The sequence below is a fragment of the Prunus avium genome, chromosome 5 (assembly GCF_965620075.1).
Source record: "Prunus avium chromosome 5, drPruAviu1.hap1.1, whole genome shotgun sequence".
In the NCBI taxonomy this organism is placed as follows: Eukaryota; Viridiplantae; Streptophyta; class Magnoliopsida; order Rosales; family Rosaceae; genus Prunus; species Prunus avium.
Genome location: NC_142288.1, coordinates 29,757,319 through 29,778,493, shown reverse-complemented (window position 1 = coordinate 29,778,493; position 21,175 = coordinate 29,757,319). Strand labels below are relative to the sequence as shown.

At 38.1% G+C, this 21,175-nt stretch overlaps 8 protein-coding genes across 9 annotated transcripts in view; 5 read left to right on the top strand and 3 right to left on the bottom strand.

Annotated features, from left to right (window-relative positions):
- The window catches only part of LOC110745557 (loganic acid O-methyltransferase-like), a 3,294-nt gene extending 1,891 nt beyond the window's left edge, over positions 1-1,403 (top strand). Inside the window, exon 4 of the mRNA XM_088253604.1 lies at positions 971-1,403. Within this exon, the coding sequence (XP_088109730.1) occupies positions 971-1,297 (327 nt within the window). The 3' untranslated portion in view covers positions 1,298-1,403. The remainder of the gene's footprint in view (positions 1-970) is intronic.
- Positions 1,404-1,942: 539 nt separating this feature from the next.
- On the top strand, positions 1,943-3,820 carry LOC110746958 (loganic acid O-methyltransferase-like). Its single transcript, XM_021947184.2, has 3 exons — positions 1,943-2,155; positions 2,576-3,238; positions 3,319-3,820. Exons 1-3 carry the CDS (start codon positions 2,060-2,062, stop codon positions 3,655-3,657), a joined length of 1,098 nt encoding a protein of 365 aa, XP_021802876.2. The 5' UTR covers positions 1,943-2,059; the 3' UTR covers positions 3,658-3,820.
- Positions 3,821-3,922: 102 nt separating this feature from the next.
- LOC110746926 (loganic acid O-methyltransferase-like) lies at positions 3,923-5,959 on the top strand. Its single transcript, XM_021947157.2, has 3 exons — positions 3,923-4,532; positions 4,668-5,324; positions 5,438-5,959. The coding sequence occupies exons 1-3, from the start codon at positions 4,458-4,460 to the stop codon at positions 5,762-5,764; spliced, it is 1,059 nt and encodes a 352-aa protein (XP_021802849.1). The 5' UTR covers positions 3,923-4,457; the 3' UTR covers positions 5,765-5,959.
- A 225-nt stretch (positions 5,960-6,184) lies between these two features.
- On the bottom strand, positions 6,185-9,529 carry LOC110746376 (ATP synthase subunit beta, mitochondrial). Its single transcript, XM_021946594.2, has 9 exons — positions 8,791-9,529; positions 8,448-8,523; positions 8,243-8,331; positions 7,830-7,947; positions 7,638-7,741; positions 7,394-7,552; positions 7,069-7,293; positions 6,653-6,964; positions 6,185-6,541 (listed from the first exon to the last, which is right to left on the bottom strand). Exons 1-9 carry the CDS (start codon positions 9,241-9,243, stop codon positions 6,428-6,430), a joined length of 1,650 nt encoding a protein of 549 aa, XP_021802286.1. The 5' UTR covers positions 9,244-9,529; the 3' UTR covers positions 6,185-6,427.
- Positions 9,530-11,829: 2,300 nt separating this feature from the next.
- LOC110745219 (microbial collagenase) lies at positions 11,830-13,619 on the top strand. The gene is made up of 4 exons (XM_021945304.2): positions 11,830-12,148; positions 12,358-12,540; positions 12,632-12,691; positions 13,158-13,619. Exons 1-4 carry the CDS (start codon positions 11,921-11,923, stop codon positions 13,443-13,445), a joined length of 759 nt encoding a protein of 252 aa, XP_021800996.1. The 5' UTR covers positions 11,830-11,920; the 3' UTR covers positions 13,446-13,619.
- LOC110745233 (putative glutathione S-transferase) lies at positions 13,199-14,557 on the bottom strand. Its single transcript, XM_021945323.2, has 2 exons — positions 14,167-14,557; positions 13,199-13,979 (listed from the first exon to the last, which is right to left on the bottom strand). Exons 1-2 carry the CDS (start codon positions 14,473-14,475, stop codon positions 13,638-13,640), a joined length of 651 nt encoding a protein of 216 aa, XP_021801015.1. The 5' UTR covers positions 14,476-14,557; the 3' UTR covers positions 13,199-13,637.
- A 445-nt stretch (positions 14,558-15,002) lies between these two features.
- Positions 15,003-16,099, bottom strand: LOC110747030 (putative glutathione S-transferase). The gene is made up of 2 exons (XM_021947246.2): positions 15,658-16,099; positions 15,003-15,582 (listed from the first exon to the last, which is right to left on the bottom strand). The coding sequence occupies exons 1-2, from the start codon at positions 15,964-15,966 to the stop codon at positions 15,214-15,216; spliced, it is 678 nt and encodes a 225-aa protein (XP_021802938.1). The 5' UTR covers positions 15,967-16,099; the 3' UTR covers positions 15,003-15,213.
- Positions 16,100-16,529: 430 nt separating this feature from the next.
- Positions 16,530-21,134, top strand: CDKD1;3 (cyclin-dependent kinase D1;3). Of its 2 annotated transcripts, XR_002525104.2 has the most exons (8): positions 16,530-16,873; positions 17,724-18,022; positions 18,112-18,220; positions 19,024-19,149; positions 19,747-19,982; positions 20,069-20,392; positions 20,548-20,678; positions 20,783-21,134. XR_002525104.2 is itself a non-coding variant. In XM_021947237.2 (7 exons), exons 1-7 carry the CDS (start codon positions 16,769-16,771, stop codon positions 20,603-20,605), a joined length of 1,257 nt encoding a protein of 418 aa, XP_021802929.1. In that variant the 5' UTR covers positions 16,530-16,768; the 3' UTR covers positions 20,606-21,134. The 2 variants fall into 2 exon arrangements, 1 of the variants encoding a protein (XP_021802929.1); XM_021947237.2 differs by having other exon boundaries at positions 20,548-21,134.
- The last annotated feature ends 41 nt before the right edge of the window (positions 21,135-21,175 follow it).

Below are 21,175 nucleotides of genomic sequence, written 5' to 3'. Positions count from 1 at the left end.
TTCAATGGGCATGTTCTGATTCTGATTGAAACAGCTCAGTTTTCAGTTCAAATACAATGCAAAAGCAAACATTTCTTCTTCTTCTGCAAAACTCATTTAATTACTGTTAAAAAATTCCAAGAATGTCATATATATGTATACAATAGCTGATCTAATTATATGGCCCCTCAACTAAAGTAACTTGCATACTTTGTGCTGTTGCAGAGAGGCGTTGTGGATGCTACCAAAGAACTTCTAAGTAAGGCAATTGCAGAAAACCTTGACATAGAAACCTTGTTATCGTCCAAAACCTTTCACATTGCAGATCTCGGTTGCTCTGTTGGTCCTAATACATTTTTTTCAGTTGAAAACATACTTGAAGCTGTGGAATTCAAGTATCAAAGCCAAGGGCTGAATTCTCAAATCCTTGAATTTCAAGTTTTCTTTAATGACCATACCCCAAATGATTTTAACATGCTATTCAAATCCCTCCCGCAGAACAGACGATACTATGCTGCGGGTGTACCTGGTTCTTTCTATGGTCGCCTATTTCCAAATGCTTCTATTCAAATGGTTCACTCTTCTTATGCCACTCACTGGCTTTCTAGAGTACCAAAAGAGGTAGCGGACAGAAACACTCCGGCATGGAACAAAGGAAGAATCTATTACTCAAATTCCACAGATGAAGTAGTAAGGGCTTATGAAGCCCAATATGCTGAGGACATGGAGTACTTCCTGCATGTCAGGGCACAAGAGATTGTGCATGGAGGACTGATGCTACTTATCATTATAGGGCGCCCCAGTGGTACCCCTCATTCCGATTCTCGGGCCAATATTACCTTTCAAATTTTAGGATCTTGCCTCATGGGCTTGGCTAGGAAGGTAAGCAATGATTAACTGCTGTATGGTTTACAATTATTTTTGCTTATTTAGAATTGCACAAGACATTTCCATGTGGCAACTGTGTGTATTTCTTTTATGCAGGGAATAGTTAGTGAAGAAAGTGGATTCTTTTAACGTACCTATGTATTGCATGTCTCCCCAAGAAGTGGAAGCTGCTGTAGAACGAAATGGATGTTTTAGCATAGAGAGCATAGAAAACATACCTGCTGTCAAGCCTCCTGACAATGTCTCTAAGACCCAACTATTTGCATCTCACATGAGAGCTGCTGGGGAAGGGCTCGTCAAACATCATTTTGGAGAAGAAATCTTAGACGAGCTCTTCGACTTGTATCAAAAGAAACTTGAAGAGCAACCCTCAGCCGTTGAGTCAGGGAAGTCGATTAGCTTCCTCGTTGTGCTTAAACGCAAGGCTTAGTTGACATGTAAAATTGTTGCAATATATAAATTGGTGAGCCTCCTAGCTATAATAAGAAGGGAAGAGATATAATCCTAACATGAGAGGCAGATGTTATTTAAATCATGTTTGGAATCATAATATAGCACTCTTCCCATTTGCTTCTTATATTATGGAAGTTGGGTTTACCTATCAGCCTTTAAGTCCGATTTCTAAAAACTTGGTTACATGTTGTGTTTGGTTACCGGAGAAGATTTATCCATATTCGGCACATATTTGTTTTGTACTTTTGTTTGTTCATCAATAATATACTATCGCTTTTTTTTTTTAATAAAAAAAACTTGGTTACATGTGATGTTTACTTGTTCAAATGAAGCAGAAATAAGAAACTCCATGCAAAACAGAGCAGCATCCTGTTCCGTTCTTGAGTTCGTCATTTCTGCAATGATGTCTCCTACACAGCTTCCATTTAGGAATGATGTATCCGGAATTTGCACAATAAAAAACCCATGGAAACGAAAGGGTATAATAGGAATTAGAAAATTTGGTGAAGTAGCGATTGAGGAGGCCCATCCGATTACATAATTTGAACGTCTCAGATGAAGAGAAGAGGAGAGAATAGGAGGAAAGGAGAAAAGGAGAGGATCTTGTGAAATGGATCTGTCGCTGTCTTTTAAAAGACAAAAGAACATGAAAACACCAAAGGACAACAGAAACAGGAAAACACGACCAGTCAATTCCTCTTTTCGTTTCCTAACAAATTTTGCACTTTGAAGCACAGAGATGGCAGCAGCACAGGAAAGCAGTAAAGTCTGTGAAGCATTTCCAATGAAAAGTGGAGATGGGCCCAAGAGCTATGCCAAGAACTCCACTTTCCAGGTTCTTTTCTAGTATTTTTTTTACTGTGAGATGTAGTCTGATCTGATGAATCTAATAGTTGAATAGTTCATAGTAATAATTATAGAAATTACATGTTGCATGTATATTGATAATGTAGCTCATTTAAGCTGTGTTGTCTGTCCATATTGTTGATTGTGTAAATTCTAGTCCAAATCTGAAATATCAATTTGTATTCAAATTACCCCTTAGGCATTTGTAATTAGTGACTGCTACATTCATATAGTTATTGTTTTGAGTTGGGAAAACTTTGTACTTACTAAGAGATAATCATCTTATGAATTATTCCCTTAACCAAAATCCAATGAATTAGGTGAATTGGATTGTTCTGGAGACAGAACAAACTAATATCATGGATCTCACCTCAACTACAAGTAGCATGCTCAATCTCTTCTTTTGCAGAGAGAAGCTGTGGATGTTGCCAAGCAACTTATAGTCAATGAAATTGCAGAAAAGCTTGACATAGACGTATTGTTATCTTCCAAGTCCAACACCTTTCACATTGCAGATTTGGGTTGCTCTACTGGGCCTAATACATTTTCTGCGGTTGAAGGCATACTCGAGGCGGTGCAGCTAAAGTATCAGTCCCAAATGATGAATTCCCAAGTTCCTGAATTTCAAGTTTTCTTCAATGATCATACCACAAATGATTTTAACATGCTCTTCAAATCCCTCCCTCAGAACAGGCCATACTATGCCGTGGGTGTGCCAGGTTCTTTCTATGGTCGCATATTTCCTAATGCTTCCATTCACGTTGTTCACTCTTCTTTTTCCCTTCATTGGCTTTCTAGAGTACCAAAACAAGTAGTGGACAGAAACAGTCCAGCTTGGAACAAAGGACGAATCCAGTACTCAAATTCCACAGATGAAGTAGTGAGGGCTTATGAAGCACAATTTGCTGACGACATGGAGTGCTTCCTGCATGCCAGGGCACAAGAGATTGTGCATGGAGGACTGATGGTAATTATCATTCCAGGCCGCCCCAATGGTTCCTCTCATTCTGATTCTGTAGCAAATGCGACCTTACTACTTGTAGGATCATGCCTAATGGACATGGCTAAAGAGGTAAGCAACGATCCACTGCTTCAAAATTTATGTTCTACTGCAGCATTCTGACTGACCCTAAGTGTTTTTCCTTGATGCAGGGTGTTCTTCTCGAAGAGAAAGTAGATTCTTTCAATCTGCCTATGTATTACATGTCTCCCCAAGAACTGGAAGCTGCCGTTGAACAAAATGGATTTTTTAGCATAGAGAGACTGGAATACTTACCTCGGGTGCCGGTAGATGACACTGTCTCGGAACAATTGGCATCCCATCTGAGAGCTGCCTTGGAGGGACTCATCAAGCAGCAATTTGGAGAAGAAATCTTAGATGAGCTCTTTGACCGGTACCGTAAGAAAGTTGAAGAGCGACTCTCTATCCTTGAGATTGAGTCAGGGAAGCCAACTCATTTTCTTGCGGCACTTAAACGCAAGGCAAATTGATTAAACATGCGGTGTTTTGGTATTTGTGAACATCTATAGCTGGATTGCCTTTAGCTCATAGTTCTTTTTGGGGGCTTTTTATTATGACTAGAGGACATCTTGGACATCTTTGTGATTGCTGATTTGATTTGCGAAAAATAAAATCTTCATCAGTTTGGAGAAAGTGGACACTTTAAAGTTTAATCTACCAATAACCAGAGGCAGCTCTTAGAACAGATTATAAAAGCTTCTTATTATGTAACTCACGTCAGGTGGCAGCATCTTAATGGTCCATGCAAATTTGGCTTTGAATTTGACAAGTTGAGTAACATGCATGATGCATGGGATGATGACATATAACCATCTTAGATTACTTTAATTTCCTTTTGGCCAAATATGACCACATAATGACTCCAAGCTAATTTAATTTTGTCTGCTTGTGCGTGATGAGTCGATGACAACATTCTATGTATTCCCTCCAAGATCCAACGTTGACCGAAAAGCATGTTCAGATATATTAGTCCTATGAATCTGCGGTTTAGAGTACCGGTGTGTTGTTTTTCCAATTTCCTGTATATTTTAAAGAATAAATGTCATACTTCTCTTGCTGGCTGGCGGCCATTTTACTCCATCAATGGCTTCATTTCCGATGAAAAAATAATAATTAACTTACAGCAGCCACAAGAATATCTGAAGAATTTTCCTTCTGTTTCTTTTTACTGGTCAAGATATCCGAATGGAATAAATAAGGCCCTTCTCCTCAAAGGAAGAGGATCTATTCATCCAAAACATACAATCATAGAGGAGAAACAACAATAGAGATGGCAGATTTGGTGGCATATCCTATGAACGGTGGAGATGGCCTCTACAGCTACAGTAGGAACTCTAATTTTCAGGTGCAACATGTCACTCTCAATTATCACAATGTTGTCTCAAAGATTTCATTTTTTGGTGTACCTTTTTTTTTCTTTCCAGAATTTTTGCTGTGCTTAAATTCATACGAAGTAACCCAAGCTTGTCCTTTTTTGTAGAGAAAAGCTATAGATGCTGGCAAGGAACTGATCAAAGAAGCAGTTTCTGAAAAGCTTGATATCAAAAGCTTCTCTTCTTCAAACACCTTTCGAGTTACAGATTTAGGCTGCTCTGTTGGGCCTAACACATTCCATGCAGTGCAAAACATAGTGGACGCTGTGGAGCAAAAGTATCAAAGCCAAGGACACAATTCTCAGCTCCCTGAGTTTCAAGTTTTTTTCAGCGATCACACCTCCAATGATTTCAATGCGCTCTTCCAATCTCTGCCTCCAGACAGGCGTTACTACGTGGCGGGTGTTCCAGGCTCTTTTCATTCTCGTTTATTTCCCAAGGCCTTTCTTCACTTTGCTTACTCTTCATATGCTCTCCAATGTCTCTCTAAAGTGCCAGAAGAAGTGGTGGACATGAACTCTCCTGCTTGGAACAAAGGGAGGATTCATTACTCGAAGTCTGCAGACCAAGTTGTCAAGGCATACACAGCTCAGTATGCCAAGGACATGGAGTGCTTTCTAAATGCTAGAGCCCAAGAGATTGTGTGTGGAGGGTTGATGGCCTTTGTTGTCCCAGGCCGCCCCAATGGAATCCCTCATACAGAAGTTTTCGTCAATACGGTGATAGAACTCCTTGGATCCTGCCTCATGGACATGGCCAAGAAGGTAAGAAATTAATCAGCTTCAATTTTAACATCATATATATGGTGTAAAAAGACAAAGATATGCTGCTTAGCTTAGCTTAAGCTAGTAACTGACCTTTTTATTTTGCTGAGTAGGGTATCATTTCTGAAGAAAAAGTGGACTGCTTTAATATCCCACAATATACCGCTTCTCTGGAAGAAGTAGAAGTGATTGTGAAAGCGAATGGATATTTCAGCGTTGAAATAATGGAAAACTTGAGACAGGAAAAACCACCTCCCAAGGTGTTTGCCGTTGGTGTGAGATCCGGAATGGAGGGAATGATTCGGAAGCATTTCGGAGATGAGATTATGGATGAGCTTTTTGATTCATTTGGCAAGAAACTTGAAGAATCCTCCTCCGTCCTCGAATCAAAGAAATCAGTTAGCTTGTTTGTTTTACTCAAACGCAGAGCAACTGAGTAACAAAACAATGCAGCTTTCTCTAGTTCATCAGCCATTTGAAGATTTGAAGCTCCTCAACAATCATTGTAGCTCTTTTTTATTTTAGTTAGAAAGATAATAAATGAAGAATTAATGTTCTTCAATTGTCAATGTAAAAGATTAAATGAGTGAAAAATAAAATAAGAATAATGTTTTTTTTTTTCTTCTGCTTGACAATGTTCTTTTTGTTAAATTACTTATTCATTTATTTTTATATCAGGCCTCTCTTCTCTTACTGGTTCTCTCAAGTAATTAGTTGGCTGAACTCAAACTGCATTGCAGTTATTGACTATCAACTGGCGAGGTTCAAGTTTATTGCCTCCCTTTCTTTGGAATTTAGTACAAGAAAATAAAATTAAAAACCTAAAAAAAGATGAACCAGACAAGATGTAAAACGAGACAAGACGAAAGAAACCCTTTGCGTAGAACTCAAATGATTATAAATAGATAAATACATATGAGTGCACACCTTATTGCACAGAAGGAAAGGGGCCTAACAGAATCTGCCCACTCCTCAATTCTCTACCTAATACAATCCCCCCTACCAAAAATAAATCCTTTCTTCAATGAAAAAGCTAGTTTTCTCCTCGAGATTTTTTCTTTCTTTTGAAGCTCTTCAGCATTGCCAATGCCAACTGGAAGTGACTAAGCAGCAGAATCCTTAGCAATCTTCTCTGCCTTGGCAATGACTTCTTCAATTCCACCAACCATGTAAAACGATTGCTCAGAAAGGTCATCATATTTCCCATCCAGAACTCCCTGTTGAATCCCACATCACAACATCAGAGAATGGCAGGGGTAGGCACCTAAATCAATCAATACAGAAAAATGAAAGTAACGACTAATTCAGAAAAAGAAAAAGTTGATCACCTGGAAGCTGGTAATGCTCTCTTTCAACTCAACATATTTTCCTGGAGCTCCCGTGAACACTTCTGCTACATGGAATGGCTGGCTCAAGAACCGTTGAATCTTACGAGCACGAGCAACAGTCAACTTGTCGTCCTCACTGAGCTCATCCATTCCCAAAATAGCAATAATATCTTGCAGATTCTTATAGTCTTGAAGAACTTTCTGAACACCACGAGCAGTGTTGTAGTGTTCTTCTCCTAAAATATGCGGGGAGAGCATGCGAGATGTAGAATCCAAGGGATCAACGGCAGGATAGATGCCAAGCTCAGATATCTGATCATCAACCAGTTGGTAGATTTAAGAACATATGCGTGTACAAGAAAAAATGAGTAATGATTCCTGCTTCAAAATTTATTTGAATTTAAAAGACAATATACCTGTCGCGACAGCACAGTGGTGGCATCAAGATGGGCAAAAGTGGTTGCGGGAGCCGGATCTGTCAAATCATCAGCAGGTACATAAATAGCTTGAACAGAGGTGATGGAACCCTTCTTGGTTGTAGTAATGCGCTCTTGAAGTCCTCCAAGATCAGTAGCTAAGGTAGGTTGGTAGCCGACAGCAGATGGGATACGACCAAGCAAAGCAGACACTTCTGAGTTAGCCTGGAGAACAGAGACAAAGAAATGGCAGCATATGGTCAGAAGAAATAGAAAATATATCAACCGAAATGTGTGTGTTTGTGTGTGTGGAGAGAGAGCTTACTTGAGTAAAGCGGAATATGTTATCAATGAAGAGAAGCACATCCTGTCCTTCAGCATCTCGGAAATGCTCAGCCACAGTCAGCCCTGTGAGCCCAACACGAGCACGGGCACCAGGGGGTTCATTCATTTGACCATACACAAGAGCACACTTACTCTCACTCTGCAATACAGGGGAATGGCTTTCAGAAGAACACAATGCCAAGTAAAATTGGAAAAGTTAATATGTAGTGTGGCGGTAAGTTAACCTGCTGATCTCCAAGCTTAATGACACCACTTTCCATCATTTCTCTGTACAGATCATTACCCTCTCTTGTGCGTTCTCCCACACCAGCAAACACTGAGAAACCACCTGCAGAAGGAGGATGAAACATTTTATAACTCAAGAAATCAATATTCAACAGAAGAGGAAAACTAAAATGCATTTAGATGGAACTAACCATGAGCCTTTGCTACGTTGTTGATGAGTTCCATAATAAGCACTGTCTTCCCGACACCAGCACCCCCAAAGAGCCCGATCTTTCCACCTCTTTGGTAAGGTGCAAGAAGATCAACAACCTTGAAAACATCAGACAAAAATCTTATTGGTTTCTGTTGATGCTGAAAGCAATAGAAGAAAGTTTTCCTTTTAAAAAAATTACTAATACTTCACAGAAGAAAGCACCAATGGTCCTTGGTCCTCTCTTCAACTCTGTCAGTTCAAAAATTATCATGACAAACAGAACAGAAACCAATAACATTTCCAGAATTTGGCAATCCAAATGTATGCATCACCACCATTAACCTTGAATTTGGACTCAGTTTCCTTAGAATCTATGATATCTATTATTTATGTAGCAGACCACAGACATACCTTTATTCCAGTGACAAGAATCTGCTGCTCAGTTGCCTGCTCAACAAAAGCTGGAGCTTCTCTATGGATGGGTAGAAAGTGATCGGTTTCTGATGAAATGAAAACAAAATAACATTAAGTTGTATCATTTATTTGCTGAATACTATTTACAAATACTCAAAATGCAAAATAACGTAAAAAGGTTAAGATCTTTGCTGCTGCTTACTTATTTCACCCCTCTCATCGATAGGCTCCCCAACAACATTCATAATTCGGCCAAGGGTGGCTCTACCAACAGCCACCTAAAAACACAAATTTTAGATATGAGATTCTTAAATCCGCATTTACCATCATTCAAAAAGTTTAAATTTAATAAAATAAAAATCAACCATTCATTAAAAAAAATTCTTTAAGAAAAAAAAGAAGAAAAATATTGCTCGAGATAATCTGAGAAACACACATCCACAATAAGAACATAAATGTATGATCCCAAACGCAACCAGCATACCCAAAAAAAATTTAAAAGATTTCAACTTTGATAATTAGAAAGCGAGAGAATAGGAACTTACAGTAATGGGAGAGCCAGTGTTGAGGACTCTTTGACCTCTAACAAGCCCTTCGGTCCCATCCATGGCAATGGTTCTGACCATGTTCTCGCCGAGATGCTGAGCTACCTCAAGCACCAATCGGATCGAGTTGTCCAAGACCTCGAGAGCCGTGAGGATCGGCGGCAAGCCGTCGTCGAACCGAACATCGACGACGGCCCCGATGACTTGACAGACCTTGCCGATGGCCCCCTTTCCGGTGAACTCGTCGGTGATTTTGCCACTCACAGATTGTGTAGCGGGTTTGGGAGGCGCAGATGGTGCGACAGCCGATGATGTAGAGTAGTGGGCGGCGCGTGAGAGGAGATACCCTGTGGGGCGCGTGAGGGGGGATCTGGGGACTGCGGTTTTGGTCGTTGCGACGGTCCGGCGGAGAGAGGTACGGATGAGAGTCGAGAGGAGCTTGCGGGAGGACATGGTTGGCTGGTTATGGTGTTCTGATAATTCTGATCTTAAATGAGGGCTCCTTTCTTTTTCTTATGTTAAGGCTCAGGCCAGTTGGTGAAGAAGATGATCGGTGTGAGAGCGTTGATCATTAGGTGATTGCCACCAGCATTGGTGTGGTTGGGAGTGGAGGAGATTGAGAGAAAGCCAGAGTAAGACAGACTCATAGAGTGTGAGAGTGAGAGAGAGAAATGGGGGAAGATGCCAAACTCTGGTTTTTGGCGCTGGTTCTCGCCTGGAATTTTGGGGTTCGTTTTAATTATTCGGGTTATCCGTTTTCCTTTATTTGGGTCACATATTTCCATTTCCCATTTTTCCTTCTTAGAGCATCTCCAACTGATGTGTCAAAAGAGCCACATAGACATTTAACGGTTAGAAATAACATCTCACATCACTCCAACCGATGTGTCACTAGGCGTCCTTACAACGAACTTCAAGTCACCGAGGGTTGTATAAGATTCAATTCAATCGGTTCAAACTAATCGATGCAATTTAATTTTAATCGGTTTTGATAATTTGGTGGATTTAATTGAATTTGTATTTTTAAAACCGATATATTTGGATCAGATGACGGTTTGCTTATAAGAATCCAATCCAATTTAATATGGTTAATTTTATGCTTATTTTGCTCTTGTATTTGTAGTTGAAAAGATTAAGAATATTTTAAGTCATTTGATGGAGTTAGTTTAATATCTATCCATATATATAAAGCAAAAAGTAGAGAATGGTGAAATATTCAAAATACCAAAAAAATGCCCTTGGTTAATGCAAACATTAAGAATTGAAATTATTAATTAAATGAGGATAATATGGTAAATTCACACTTTTCATATTTAAAAAAAATTAAAATTAAAAGAAAAATCAGATAATGGATCCTATTTTTATGGAACACAACTACCTATTATCTTTTTTAATTTTAAAATTAATTAAAATAAAAAATAAAAAAAACCTCTCCTGGGTGCATAAGCGCGTGCGGAGAGGCTAGTATTATATAATCAAAACAATTTTCTCTAGTATTTCATTTATATTTACATTTACATCTATTAATATGTTTGATTAGATTAAACCTAACTATAAATGTTTAATATTTCATTATTGTATTTTTTTATTATCAAAACCAATCATCCAATTCAATCCAATCTAATATCAATTTGATTAGATTTAAACATCTAATATGATTGGATTGGTTTGAAAAAATTACAATCTAATTTATATTGGATCGGATGCAGATTGACTCAATTGTATTGGTTTCGAAACGAACTCTCACCTCACTTACATTAAATTAATTAAAAATAATTTAAAATTAAGAGCATTTATTCCACATTTATCCTTGCACCCTCTCCTTTCTTTAATATCATTTTATCACAAATGGTCCTTCACGTTTACGAAATTATCACGAATGGTCATTGAGGTTTTTTTGTGACACTAATAGTCCTTAACGTTTGGACTTTTTATCACAAATGGTCCATGTCGTCAGAAACTCTGTTAAGTGTATAATGTGGAAGATAAGTGGAGCCCACATGTCCAATCACAATTCCTAGCCAATAAAATGCTGCCAGCTGTGAATAATTTTTTATTTCCTTTCCCTCCCCTCTTCCCCTCTCCCTGTCGCACAATCCTCATCCTTGATTGTTTTTGTTCCCTTGAGTCTGAACTTTCAACCTCCTCCCCCTTTAAATTCTCTCTCTCCTCCGTCCAGACCAAGCTCTTCTCCCTCCTCAGCAATACCTCTGCCACTCTCCTCTTTTGTTATGGAATACAAATTTGAGTTGTAAAACCCAAAGCATTTTGTAGCCCAAAAACAAAAACCCCAAGCTTAAAAGTAAAATACAAAATATTATCTGTCAAACTGTTGCTCCTACGTTTTGATTGTGTTGGCCATCCCTGTTTTTGGGGCTTTTGTTTGTAATTTCTTCTTTTCGTATAAATATTTAAAAAAAAGTATCCCTTCCCCCAAATAGTTCTCTCCTCATATTTCATATGTCTGTATTTTTTTTGGTTCAATTTGATGGGTAATGATTCACTCTTGAAATTGGTTTTGTTTTTGTGGCTTTTTTCCCCATTCTCAATTAGCTGAGAGTTCACCTACCATTGAAATTTTATAGTTTATCAGCCCTGTGAGTTGGAAGAGAGACTTAAGAATTGAGATTAGAAAGGGAGGGGAGTGTTGAGGTTTTGGACCAGAAAAAAAATAAATAAATAAAAACGTGGGTTGCAGGCCAGGGAGAACGCAAGGCCAGGGATTTTTATTATTAAAAAATATTTATTTATTTATTTAATTCACATATCACAATGTGATTGGACATGTGGGCTCAACATATTTTCCACATCATACACTTAACAAAATTTATGACGGTAGAGACCATTTATGATAAAAAGTCCAAATGTTAAGGACTATTAGTGTCACAAAAAAACCTCAAAGAACATTCGTGATAATTTCGTAAACGTGAAGGACCATTTGTGATAAAAAGCCTTTGTAATAATAATAATAATAATAATAATAATATTATTATTATTATTACTTTCATTATTTTTTGGTTAAATATAAAAATCTAATCCCCTTGGAAACAGAAGTGAATGAATGGATCAACAGATTCAAGACTCAAAAGGAGGAGAGAGTTGCATGCCAGCCTTATAGAGAGTGACAGCAATGGGCTCACAGACAGCAGTGTCCTACTTAATGGCTCTGAATTCTTCTCAAGCATCCCTCAGACTGAGACCCTCAAGTTTTCCTCTCCAAATCCCACCTCATGCCAAGGCCACAAGCCGCAATCTGATTCTCAAATTTCCCAGAGCAAGAACCAGAGCAACCCTTGATGGCAAGGAACAAAGTGCCACCACCACACCTCTACTTGTCCAGGAACCACAGCCCAACAGAGTATGCTTTTCCTTTATTTTATCTTCAGATGCATAATTAGTAACCCTGACTCATGCTAAAGAAGCTGAGATTTCCAATTACAAGCAGGACACAACATCAGTAGCACAATCTTGTTTAAATTTCTCGAGAATAATTGACTTGAATTTAAGTGTGTTGTTCTAGTTTGAGACCATTTTTTGATTAAGTTATGCTGTTATTGTTGGGTTAAGGAAGTTGAGGAGAGTGTGAAAGTGCTCAAGAATGCTGCAAAAACAAGACGGGTGGCTGCAGAGGAGGTTCTGTCTGCTCTATCTGTCATTGAGAAGGCAAAACTTGACCCCTCCGGGTTTCTCGATACGCTTGGTGGATCAAAATCCCCTGGCAGAACCTGGATGCTCATTTTTACTGCTGAGGTTAGTGTAATTCTTTCACATATGGCATAACCATGTTCATCTTTTGCCATTTATCTTAGAAATGAACATTGTTTTTTTGTGGTATTTGCAGAAGGAATTGAAGGGTGGTCGCTACTTCCCTATTACAGCTGTTCAGAGGTTCGATGCTGCTGTAAGCCTTTCCATCTCTATTTCAACTACTCATGCCTACATTTTATAGAGAGCAAAATCTCTGATAAAAAGTAGAAAATGTGGAAAAGGGGACAAAAAACTCAGGCTGAGTAATATTGATGCTCTTTTTTTCAACCCTCAATGGCCCTTTACAAATTCTTTTGAGAGTATGTGATGCTTGATGCTTTTACAAGCAGCATAGTCAAGTTTCTCTGCGATTTTCAATTGGGGTGTGTTCTTAGAGCCTGCATGTGATGCTTGATGCTTTTGTTATTGCCTTCCTGTTTCCTATGGTGATTTTCCATACGCCAAACATCACTTGTGTGGATATTGTTGTTTATTACTAAATAAGAGCTCCTAGAAGCTTTCATCATCAATAATAAGCCAAGGAAAATATAGGCATGAGTAGCATTTTCCTTGTTGCTTGTCAACTTTTGAGATTAACAAATGTCTGCCTGGATTATCAGGGAAAGAGAATTGAGAATGGAGCGTATTTTGGGCCAATTGGATGCTTAACATTTGAAGGAAGATTTTCTTGGAAGAAGAGAATACTGGCCTTCATCTTCGAGTGTATCCGGATAAAAGTTGGACCTTTGAAAGCTTTAGAGATCAGTCTAGGCCAAAAGGATGAGAGAGAGCCTAGCACGAAGGATCCCTTCTTTATATGGTTTTACATTGATGAAGAATTAGCAGTTGGTCGAGGCAAAAGTGGAGGAACTGCTTTCTGGTGCCGCTGTCAACGTGTAATATCTTGATTTTCTTGTTTAATTTAACTCAAACATAGATGTCAAATATCCTTTTATGGATCATATTATACGTATATATCAGGACTACAATCAATTGGAAAGGTAACATATGCTATCAAGGCCGTGTCATGCCTCTTTTACATTATTTTAATCCGAAAATTTATCTGTAACCACTTTATTTTATGTCTTTCCTCTTTGACATTATTTCGCTTTGTGCTGAGCCCTGCTGTAATTGAGGAGATCTTCTATCTTTGGTATACTTTCTTTGATGATTGGAATTTCAGTGAATCTCTGTGCCCATTCGTGAAGAAATGGCAACTCCTTTGTATCAAATAGCTTTATGCCTTGAAATTCTTCTAAGAATTTGAGCCAGTTAGGTAAAGAGCCCACTACAAAGTCTAGGAAGCCCATGGTTTCTCCTCCAAAAAATTTCTTGCCTTCAATGAGCTTATTCAGAAGTTGGAGTGATTCTTGTGCTGACTCCAATGCTTTCTCTTGTTCGTGCCCCTTTGTACGGCTAGCAGTCCATGCACTGATCACACACTGCATTTCATAATCATTGAAAAACTCATTAGCTTCTCTTTTCAATACATGTATGTATAATATAAATGTATAAATACATATACATGCATTCATATATGTTTGTGTTTGCGCGCATGAATCTGAGTCTTGTAATAATAGCAAACTCTCTCAAACTGAGAGCTATTAAAATCTATCACAAATTGTTTACCTTCTCATCAACATACTTTGCCCAAAATCGCGCCATTGCTTTTTCAAAAGGATCTGCGGGCAACATAGGGTTCTCTCTCCATGTTTCATCTATGTACTCAAGGATGATGAGAGACTCCGCAATCGGTTTTTCACCGTGCACAAGCACTGGGATTTTCTTGTGGACAGGATTATACTGAAGGAGCAGGGGACTCTTGTTTCTCAAATCTTCTTCAATGTACTCATATGCTATCTCCTTGTGCTTCAGAGCCCATTCAATTCTGCAGCAAAAAAGACTTAGAGAGGCTCCAATCACCTTAACATCTCCCATTTTGAAGCCTGCAAGTTCTGAAATTGAACCAAGCTTTCAATCTTTTGAAGCCTTGGTTTGAACTTTATACACGTGGGATTTGGAAAAGCCTGTCAGTTCATTTCTTGAATAGAAAGTTGTAATTAAGTCCAACTCTCATGTTTATGACTCTTAAGTCCATAAATAATTTATTTTATTTAGTAAATTTAATTACCAAGATGACCATATTGAGTGGCCCCAGGTTCCCATATGATATATCTCATCTCTTACATAGGGAAGCCATGAATGAAAATATCCAAGGGTGGTCTGTTGAACTTTCAAACATCCATGGGTGGGCAATTGGACCCTCTTCTAGAAATTTGATGATGGATGTGGGGCTCATGTCAAAGAAAACTAAGTGCACGCACACGACTATGGCCATAGTTTAACTTTTTTTTGGGTCCATCAGCCTTACTTTGAACTGCTTTATTTGTTTGACAAGTCTGTAAATACGTGCCTTCAGCTGGTCTGGTTGGATTGTATCCCATCCAAATGCAATGCCAAGAAAGTAGCACAAAAGTTGGATTTTCAATTAGAAAGATAATGCATCATTAATTCTACTTTAAACAAATACATAAGCAAGACACAAGCCCAAATGGGAAGTAAAAACAATACATAATAGCAACAGTAGTAAGACCCAAAACAGTAATCAGATTCAGATGTAAATAAAATTGTTTCTTTATTTTCTCTTCTGTTGGCAGCCAAGCCAACTAATTGAGATCAGGGTTTGTTGGCGGATAATGAACGCAAGTAAGTGAGGCTAGCGTTCAAATAGTTGACAAGCTTTTCTCTGGGTGGAAGGCATTCTTTGATGAGTGGAATTTGGATGAAGTTGTGACCCCATTCATGCAGAGATGGGAACCTCTCTACTTCAAGTAGCTTCATGCCTCCAGCTTCTTCCATAGTATTCAGCCAGTGAGGTATCCATCCCAATGCTAAATCTAGATACCCTATTTCTTCTCCACCAAAAAACTTCTTCCCTTCAATCTGCTTCTCAAGATATGCTAGTGATTCTAGTGCAGACTCTATTGCCTTCTCCTTCTCTTCGCCTTCCGCCGCCGTGCAAGCTCTCCATGCTCCAAACACAACCTGGTTATAAGCAAGCACAAGATCAAAATAGTATGGAAGAAAGCTTTTATTGGGGTTAGAGGAAAAGGGTACTACCTTCTCATCAGCAAATTTAGCCCAAAAGCGAGCTTTGGCTCTGTCATATGAGTCTTGAGGTAGCAAGGGGTGCTCCTTCCATGTCTCATCAATGTACTCAAGGATCACAAGCGACTCGGCAATGGCTCTGTCGTCGTGCACAAACACAGGCACCTTCTTGTGGACAGGGTTGTACTTGAGAAGGATGGGACTCTTGTTTCTCAAGTCTTCTTCTATGTACTCATATTCCACACCCTTGAGCTTTAGAGCCCACTCAATCCTTGTGCAGAACAGGCTTTGAGTTGTGGCAACCAGCTTCGCACCTCCCATTTTCAGTCAACACCTTGTAGCAATTTTGTTGATAATATTTATAGGGGTGGGTTTTTGGATCTTGTAATTTAGATTGTTCAACAACAGCTTCATTTCATTTCATGGATGGATTCAATCAAATAGTCAACAAACATACATTATTGTTTTGTATGTTTTGAATATTAAAACAATTAAAAAAGGTCAATTTCTAGCATTCAATCTGCCCAAACGAATACTATATTATTATATAATAACCTCCAATATTGAATTTACCCAAAAAGAAAATCACAGAGGAAGACTCTTCTTGTTTGTTCAGTTGAGCACATCATTGCTTGCGGAATATGACGCAGACTGAAAAATCCAAGCAAATAAATACGGGCAGGCCTATGAATATGAATATGGGTTGGCCGGGACTATGTTTATTAATCTTGGGCTGAGCCCTTCCTCAGCCCAAGTCCAAACTGTAACATAAGAGAGGCTGAAAAGTCTAAAACACCCCCGGACAAACGTTAATATTAAAAAGAGACCCTCCGAGGAAACAACAGAATAACAAAAAGAATATAAAAAAAACGTTAAATTAGCACTATAGTCTATACACACAGTCCTATAGACGTTGCTTCAACACGCTCTCTCTCTCTCTCTCTCTCTCTGGCCTTCAACGGCTTTCTCGTCTGCACCAATGTTAAAACCCTAGAGTTTTTTCTCTGGAAAATGATTTGCCTAGAAAATTCCCAATTGTGAATAGCAGATTCACCCAAAAATCTCACTTGTAAAACGGTAAATAAAGAAAATCTTTAGTGAAGTGATAGCTCGAGAGACCGCAATGGCAGAGGTCGATCTATCGAAGAAAGTGGCCGATAGATATCTGAAGCGCGAGGTCCTCGGTGAAGGTACCTATGGAGTCGTCTACAAAGCCATTGATACTCAGGTAAGCCCCAACACTTCGCTTTCGTCGGAGGGGTTTTAAAAAAAAAATTATGGATAAATGTTTTTATTAATTTTTTTGCTGTAATTAACTTTTCGAGTTTAAAAGGTTTGAGAATTTGTTATGTTTGTGTATGTGTGCGTGGAATTTGGTTTAGCACTTGCTTCGCTGCTCAGAAATTTGAGTTGTGACAGGGAAAACAGTTTCACTTTTTCTTCTATATTGGTGGTCTCTGGGTTTGGATGCTGAAGAAGCAGGGCGGGGAGTGAAATATTAAATGGGATTGTATAATTGTATTTATGTGCACATGTAAAGCTATTCTTTTCTTCTTGCTGTTTGGGTTAAATTATGAAATTGAGACTCTGGAGACGTAAAGCTAAACAGCTTTGTGTTGAGGGTCTTGTTTTCCTGGGTCTCAAAGTCCTGGAAAATTATAGGTTTGAATTAATTTTTTCTTTTCATACCTAGAAACTTCATCGCAATTGGGTTTTAATGCAGACATATAATATTTAGTCGCCCTCGAAATGAAATTTGTTAACCTAATGTTGTCTGTTTTTTTATAAATAAAAAAAATGGAAATTGCTGTTATACTGACCCAGGATTGGAGAACGGTAAATTGCATATGCTCTTCCTTGGTCTTTTTGATTTTTCACCTTTCTTAGCTACAAAATGCCACTAATGAATTGGTATTCTTTTCGAAGTGGTGGCTGGCTGTATAAAGTTTCCTTTTCTTTTTCTTATACACCTTCATTGTTTGTTTTTTTATTTAATTTGCAAACTAAATGCAGCATTATGACTTTGATAAGTAATCTCGTATGTTTATGATTTTGGTTTCAATACATTTCTTTTGCAGACCGGACAGACAGTTGCTATTAAAAAAATTCGGCTTGGGAAGCAAAAGGAAGGGGTGAATTTTACAGCACTTAGAGAAATTAAACTGCTAAAAGAGCTGAAAGATCCAAATATAATTGAGTTGATTGATGCATTCCCCCATAAAGGAAACTTGCATCTTGTGTTTGAGTTCATGGAGACAGACCTTGAAGCTGTTATACGTGACCGAAATATATTCCTATCACCAGCTGACATAAAGTCATATCTTCAGATGACATTAAAAGGACTTGCTTTTTGCCACAAGAAATGGGTTTTACACAGGTAGCCCTTTTGTGTCTAGAAGCGATCTTTGTAGGTCATTATTTGCTTGTTATCATTTGTCTCAGATGTTTGCTAATTGTGCTTTACAGGGATATGAAGCCTAACAACTTGTTGATAGGACCTAACGGACAGCTTAAACTTGCAGATTTTGGTTTAGCACGAGTATTTGGGAGCCCAGATCGCAGGTTCACTCATCAGGTATGCTTTCTCCTTATATTGATGGTATTCTGAGTTAGATATCTTTAGGTATAGTTTGCAAACTTTGTTTGTCCTTTACGCTGTGAGTTTGGTTTAATGTCGATCTTCACCTGTCCCAGAAACGTCCTCTCCATGGTGGTGAATGTATCCTGTTTCTACTATTAAATGTTTTATCATCCCCTTATGGTAGCAAATGTATCAGTGGATCATGTGGGTTTGGGAGGATGGAAAATTTTGAATTTAGGTCTTCTTTTACTGATTTCATGTAACTGAAGCTAAATTTTAATATTTCACTTAGTTTCATCTGCTAGTGAAAATAGCACTCGAGAAAGTGGGAGTTATGCTAAGGTTTTAATGGCAGTGTACTGTGTAGCTTTGTGCTGTTACAAAAAAAATTCTTTTATTATATGTTGAAACTGTTTTTAGTTGATACTGGTATTAGTTGTTATAATATTTATGCCGAATATACAAAACCAATCCAGAGGAATTGCTTCAAGAATGAAATGTTTTTTGAATGGCTTTAAGATAGGAAGACTTTCCTATAGATGGTACAACAACTAGTCTTCTAAAACTGGGCGTTTTTCTCATTTTGTTTTCTTACATTATGAATAGACTGCGTATCTGGTGTGGAAATTATTTTGAAATATTTGATTCTTTGGCGGATTCCTTCAAAGCTTAGTTTGAGAACAAAGATGATGTTTATTTTATGTAACATTAGAAGTACATTAGAAGTACATTTTCTTTAAATCATTTGCATGCTTTTAGGTGCAAGCTCTTTATAACCCCTTAAAACATCTGAATAGGTCTTTGCTCGATGGTATAGAGCACCTGAGCTGTTGTTTGGCACCAAGCAATATGGGTCTGGGGTGGATGTATGGGCTGCAGCTTGTATATTTGCTGAACTTCTCCTACGCAGACCATTTTTGCAGGTAAAGCAATATTTCATAATGGTAATGAAACTCTGTTTTTATGGTTACTGTTTTCCATTAGCCAATATGTGGCTTTAAGTTTTACAAATTGCTTGTTTCTAGTAATGGATAAAAACCAGGCGGAACTTTGTTAGATATTATATTATGGCAAGAAAAAATCCCGTATTGGGTTATATCTTTCTGAGTTCATTATAAGAGGCACCTCTCAGTTTTGGGGTCATTTTACTTTTGAACAGATTTCTCTCATTTCTTCTGAATGTTTATCCAGTTGAAATGAATTATGGTTCTTCCAGTAATAGATCTTTTAGCCTTTCTTCTGTTGTTTGTTTGGTTTTAGAATTATTGCAGGTTTCACGGGCCAATATTTTTTACTGACTACTGTAATGACTCAATTTTTTTTTAATTTGCTTTGTTGAATAGCATGAATCTGCCTTACTTTTTATTTGTATATTAAGTTCTTACTGGTCAGGTTATGTCTTGCAATGGTTGATCATGTGTTATTCTTTTATTGCTCTCCATAGGCTGTCTATAAATAAAGTTTATACTGGGTGCAGCTGTTTCTGATTATATGTTGGTTTGGCTTGCACTATTTGACAGGGATCAAGTGATATTGATCAACTAGGTAAAATTTTTGCGGCTTTTGGGACTCCAACACCTTCTCAATGGCCTGATATGGTATTTCTTCCTGATTATGTGGAATACCAATACGTTCCAGCACCCCCTTTGCGGTCATTGTTTCCAGTGGCTAGTGATGATGCCCTGGATTTGTTAGCGAAGATGTTTACTTATGACCCAAAAGTTAGGATATCCGTGCAGCAGGCATTAGAGCACAGGTATCTGACTCTAGCTATTGAATTGGGATCTAGAGTTTTTTGTCTTCTCTTTTCGTTCTGCCTGTGATCTCTGTGGTCCTGTTTAGGTACTTTACATCTGCGCCTCTGCCTACTTATCCAGATAAACTTCCTAGACCTGCTCCAAAGCGAGAATCTGTTAATTCTAAGGTTTCAGATTTTAATCCAAATGATGGTCCAACTGTGTTGTCACCTCCACGAAAGTCAAGGAGAGTGATGCCAGATCGTGAGGGTTTTGAAGGAAATGCATACCAAGGTGATAGGATTGATGATCGTGTTGGTGAAACAAGACAAGCTGCTGGTGAAAATACAAGCAGGAATGAACCGGTGCCAATGTCAGTAGATTTTTCTATCTTTGGAGCAAAACCTCCAAATAGACCTACAATTACTAGGTAAATCACTTTTTACATGGTCTTTTCTAATTCTTTTAAACCTCTATACTCGCACAAATCTGCATGACAGTTGACCCTTTAGCTTGAAGTGAAATCTAAACTTCGCATCTATACGTTGGAGATATAAAATTCTTTGTTTTCTTTCTCTTCTGCAGTGCTGACAGAACGCATCTAAAGAGGAAACTAGATCTTGAATTCCAACAGCCTGAATAAGCACATTTGATATACAGAATCATATATATTATTTGTTATAGAGGTGTAAGATTGATGTTCCCACACTAATGAGGTATGTGGCTAATGTTTGAAGTATGTTGTGATATGCAGTTGTCTCCATTTTATTTTATATATCTGCTTGCAAGGTTTTCATTGGCTATTCTGTCGAGATTATAGGGAGGAGACAGTATTCAGTGAAGTCGAAGATAAACACGATGCAGAATTATGTTTGGGGGCTTAAAAATAATTGTGATAAACATGAAACAGAGAATTTGTACCATGGCCCATGTAAGGCTAAATTTTGAGGGCTCTTCGTGTTGTCTCTTTTTTTTTTTTTTTTTTTGCTTCTTCTTTCGTTCTTTCCCTTTTTCTTTTGTATGATTTTATTGTTTAGCTGATGGCTGAGATTAGTCTAATTGTTCAGGGTAATTACTAATTAGGTCACCAACATTTATTCTGTTATTGAACTATATACCTTGTATTTTTTAAGACGAGAGACTCAAATGTACTGGAACCAGGTTGTCTTTTTTATTGTTCCTTGTGACCTGTGTTTACGTGGAGATTACTCTC

Excerpts from the sequence above, each read along its gene's own strand:
- LOC110746958 (XM_021947184.2), top strand. The coding sequence starts at position 2,060 with ATGGCAGCAGCACAGGAAAGCAGTAAAGTCTGTGAAGCATTTCCAATG. Across the intron at positions 2,156-2,575 it reads CCAAGAACTCCACTTTCCAG|AGAGAAGCTGTGGATGTTGC; the intron begins GTTCTTTTCTAG and ends CTTCTTTTGCAG. Across the intron at positions 3,239-3,318 it reads TAATGGACATGGCTAAAGAG|GGTGTTCTTCTCGAAGAGAA; the intron begins GTAAGCAACGAT and ends TCCTTGATGCAG.
- LOC110746926 (XM_021947157.2), top strand. The coding sequence starts at position 4,458 with ATGGCAGATTTGGTGGCATATCCTATGAACGGTGGAGATGGCCTCTAC. Across the intron at positions 4,533-4,667 it reads GTAGGAACTCTAATTTTCAG|AGAAAAGCTATAGATGCTGG; the intron begins GTGCAACATGTC and ends CCTTTTTTGTAG. Across the intron at positions 5,325-5,437 it reads TCATGGACATGGCCAAGAAG|GGTATCATTTCTGAAGAAAA; the intron begins GTAAGAAATTAA and ends TTTGCTGAGTAG.
- LOC110745219 (XM_021945304.2), top strand. The coding sequence starts at position 11,921 with ATGGGCTCACAGACAGCAGTGTCCTACTTAATGGCTCTGAATTCTTCT. Across the intron at positions 12,149-12,357 it reads AGGAACCACAGCCCAACAGA|GAAGTTGAGGAGAGTGTGAA; the intron begins GTATGCTTTTCC and ends TGTTGGGTTAAG. Across the intron at positions 12,692-13,157 it reads TTCAGAGGTTCGATGCTGCT|GGAAAGAGAATTGAGAATGG; the intron begins GTAAGCCTTTCC and ends CTGGATTATCAG.
- LOC110745233 (XM_021945323.2), bottom strand. The coding sequence starts at position 14,475 with ATGGGAGATGTTAAGGTGATTGGAGCCTCTCTAAGTCTTTTTTGCTGC. Across the intron at positions 13,980-14,166 it reads CAAAGTATGTTGATGAGAAG|TGTGTGATCAGTGCATGGAC; the intron begins GTAAACAATTTG and ends TATGAAATGCAG.
- LOC110747030 (XM_021947246.2), bottom strand. The coding sequence starts at position 15,966 with ATGGGAGGTGCGAAGCTGGTTGCCACAACTCAAAGCCTGTTCTGCACA. Across the intron at positions 15,583-15,657 it reads CTAAATTTGCTGATGAGAAG|GTTGTGTTTGGAGCATGGAG; the intron begins GTAGTACCCTTT and ends GCTTATAACCAG.
- LOC110746376 (XM_021946594.2), bottom strand. The coding sequence starts at position 9,243 with ATGTCCTCCCGCAAGCTCCTCTCGACTCTCATCCGTACCTCTCTCCGC. Across the intron at positions 6,965-7,068 it reads CCACTGTGCTGTCGCGACAG|ATATCTGAGCTTGGCATCTA; the intron begins GTATATTGTCTT and ends GTTGATGATCAG. Across the intron at positions 6,542-6,652 it reads AGAGCATTACCAGCTTCCAG|GGAGTTCTGGATGGGAAATA; the intron begins GTGATCAACTTT and ends GGGATTCAACAG.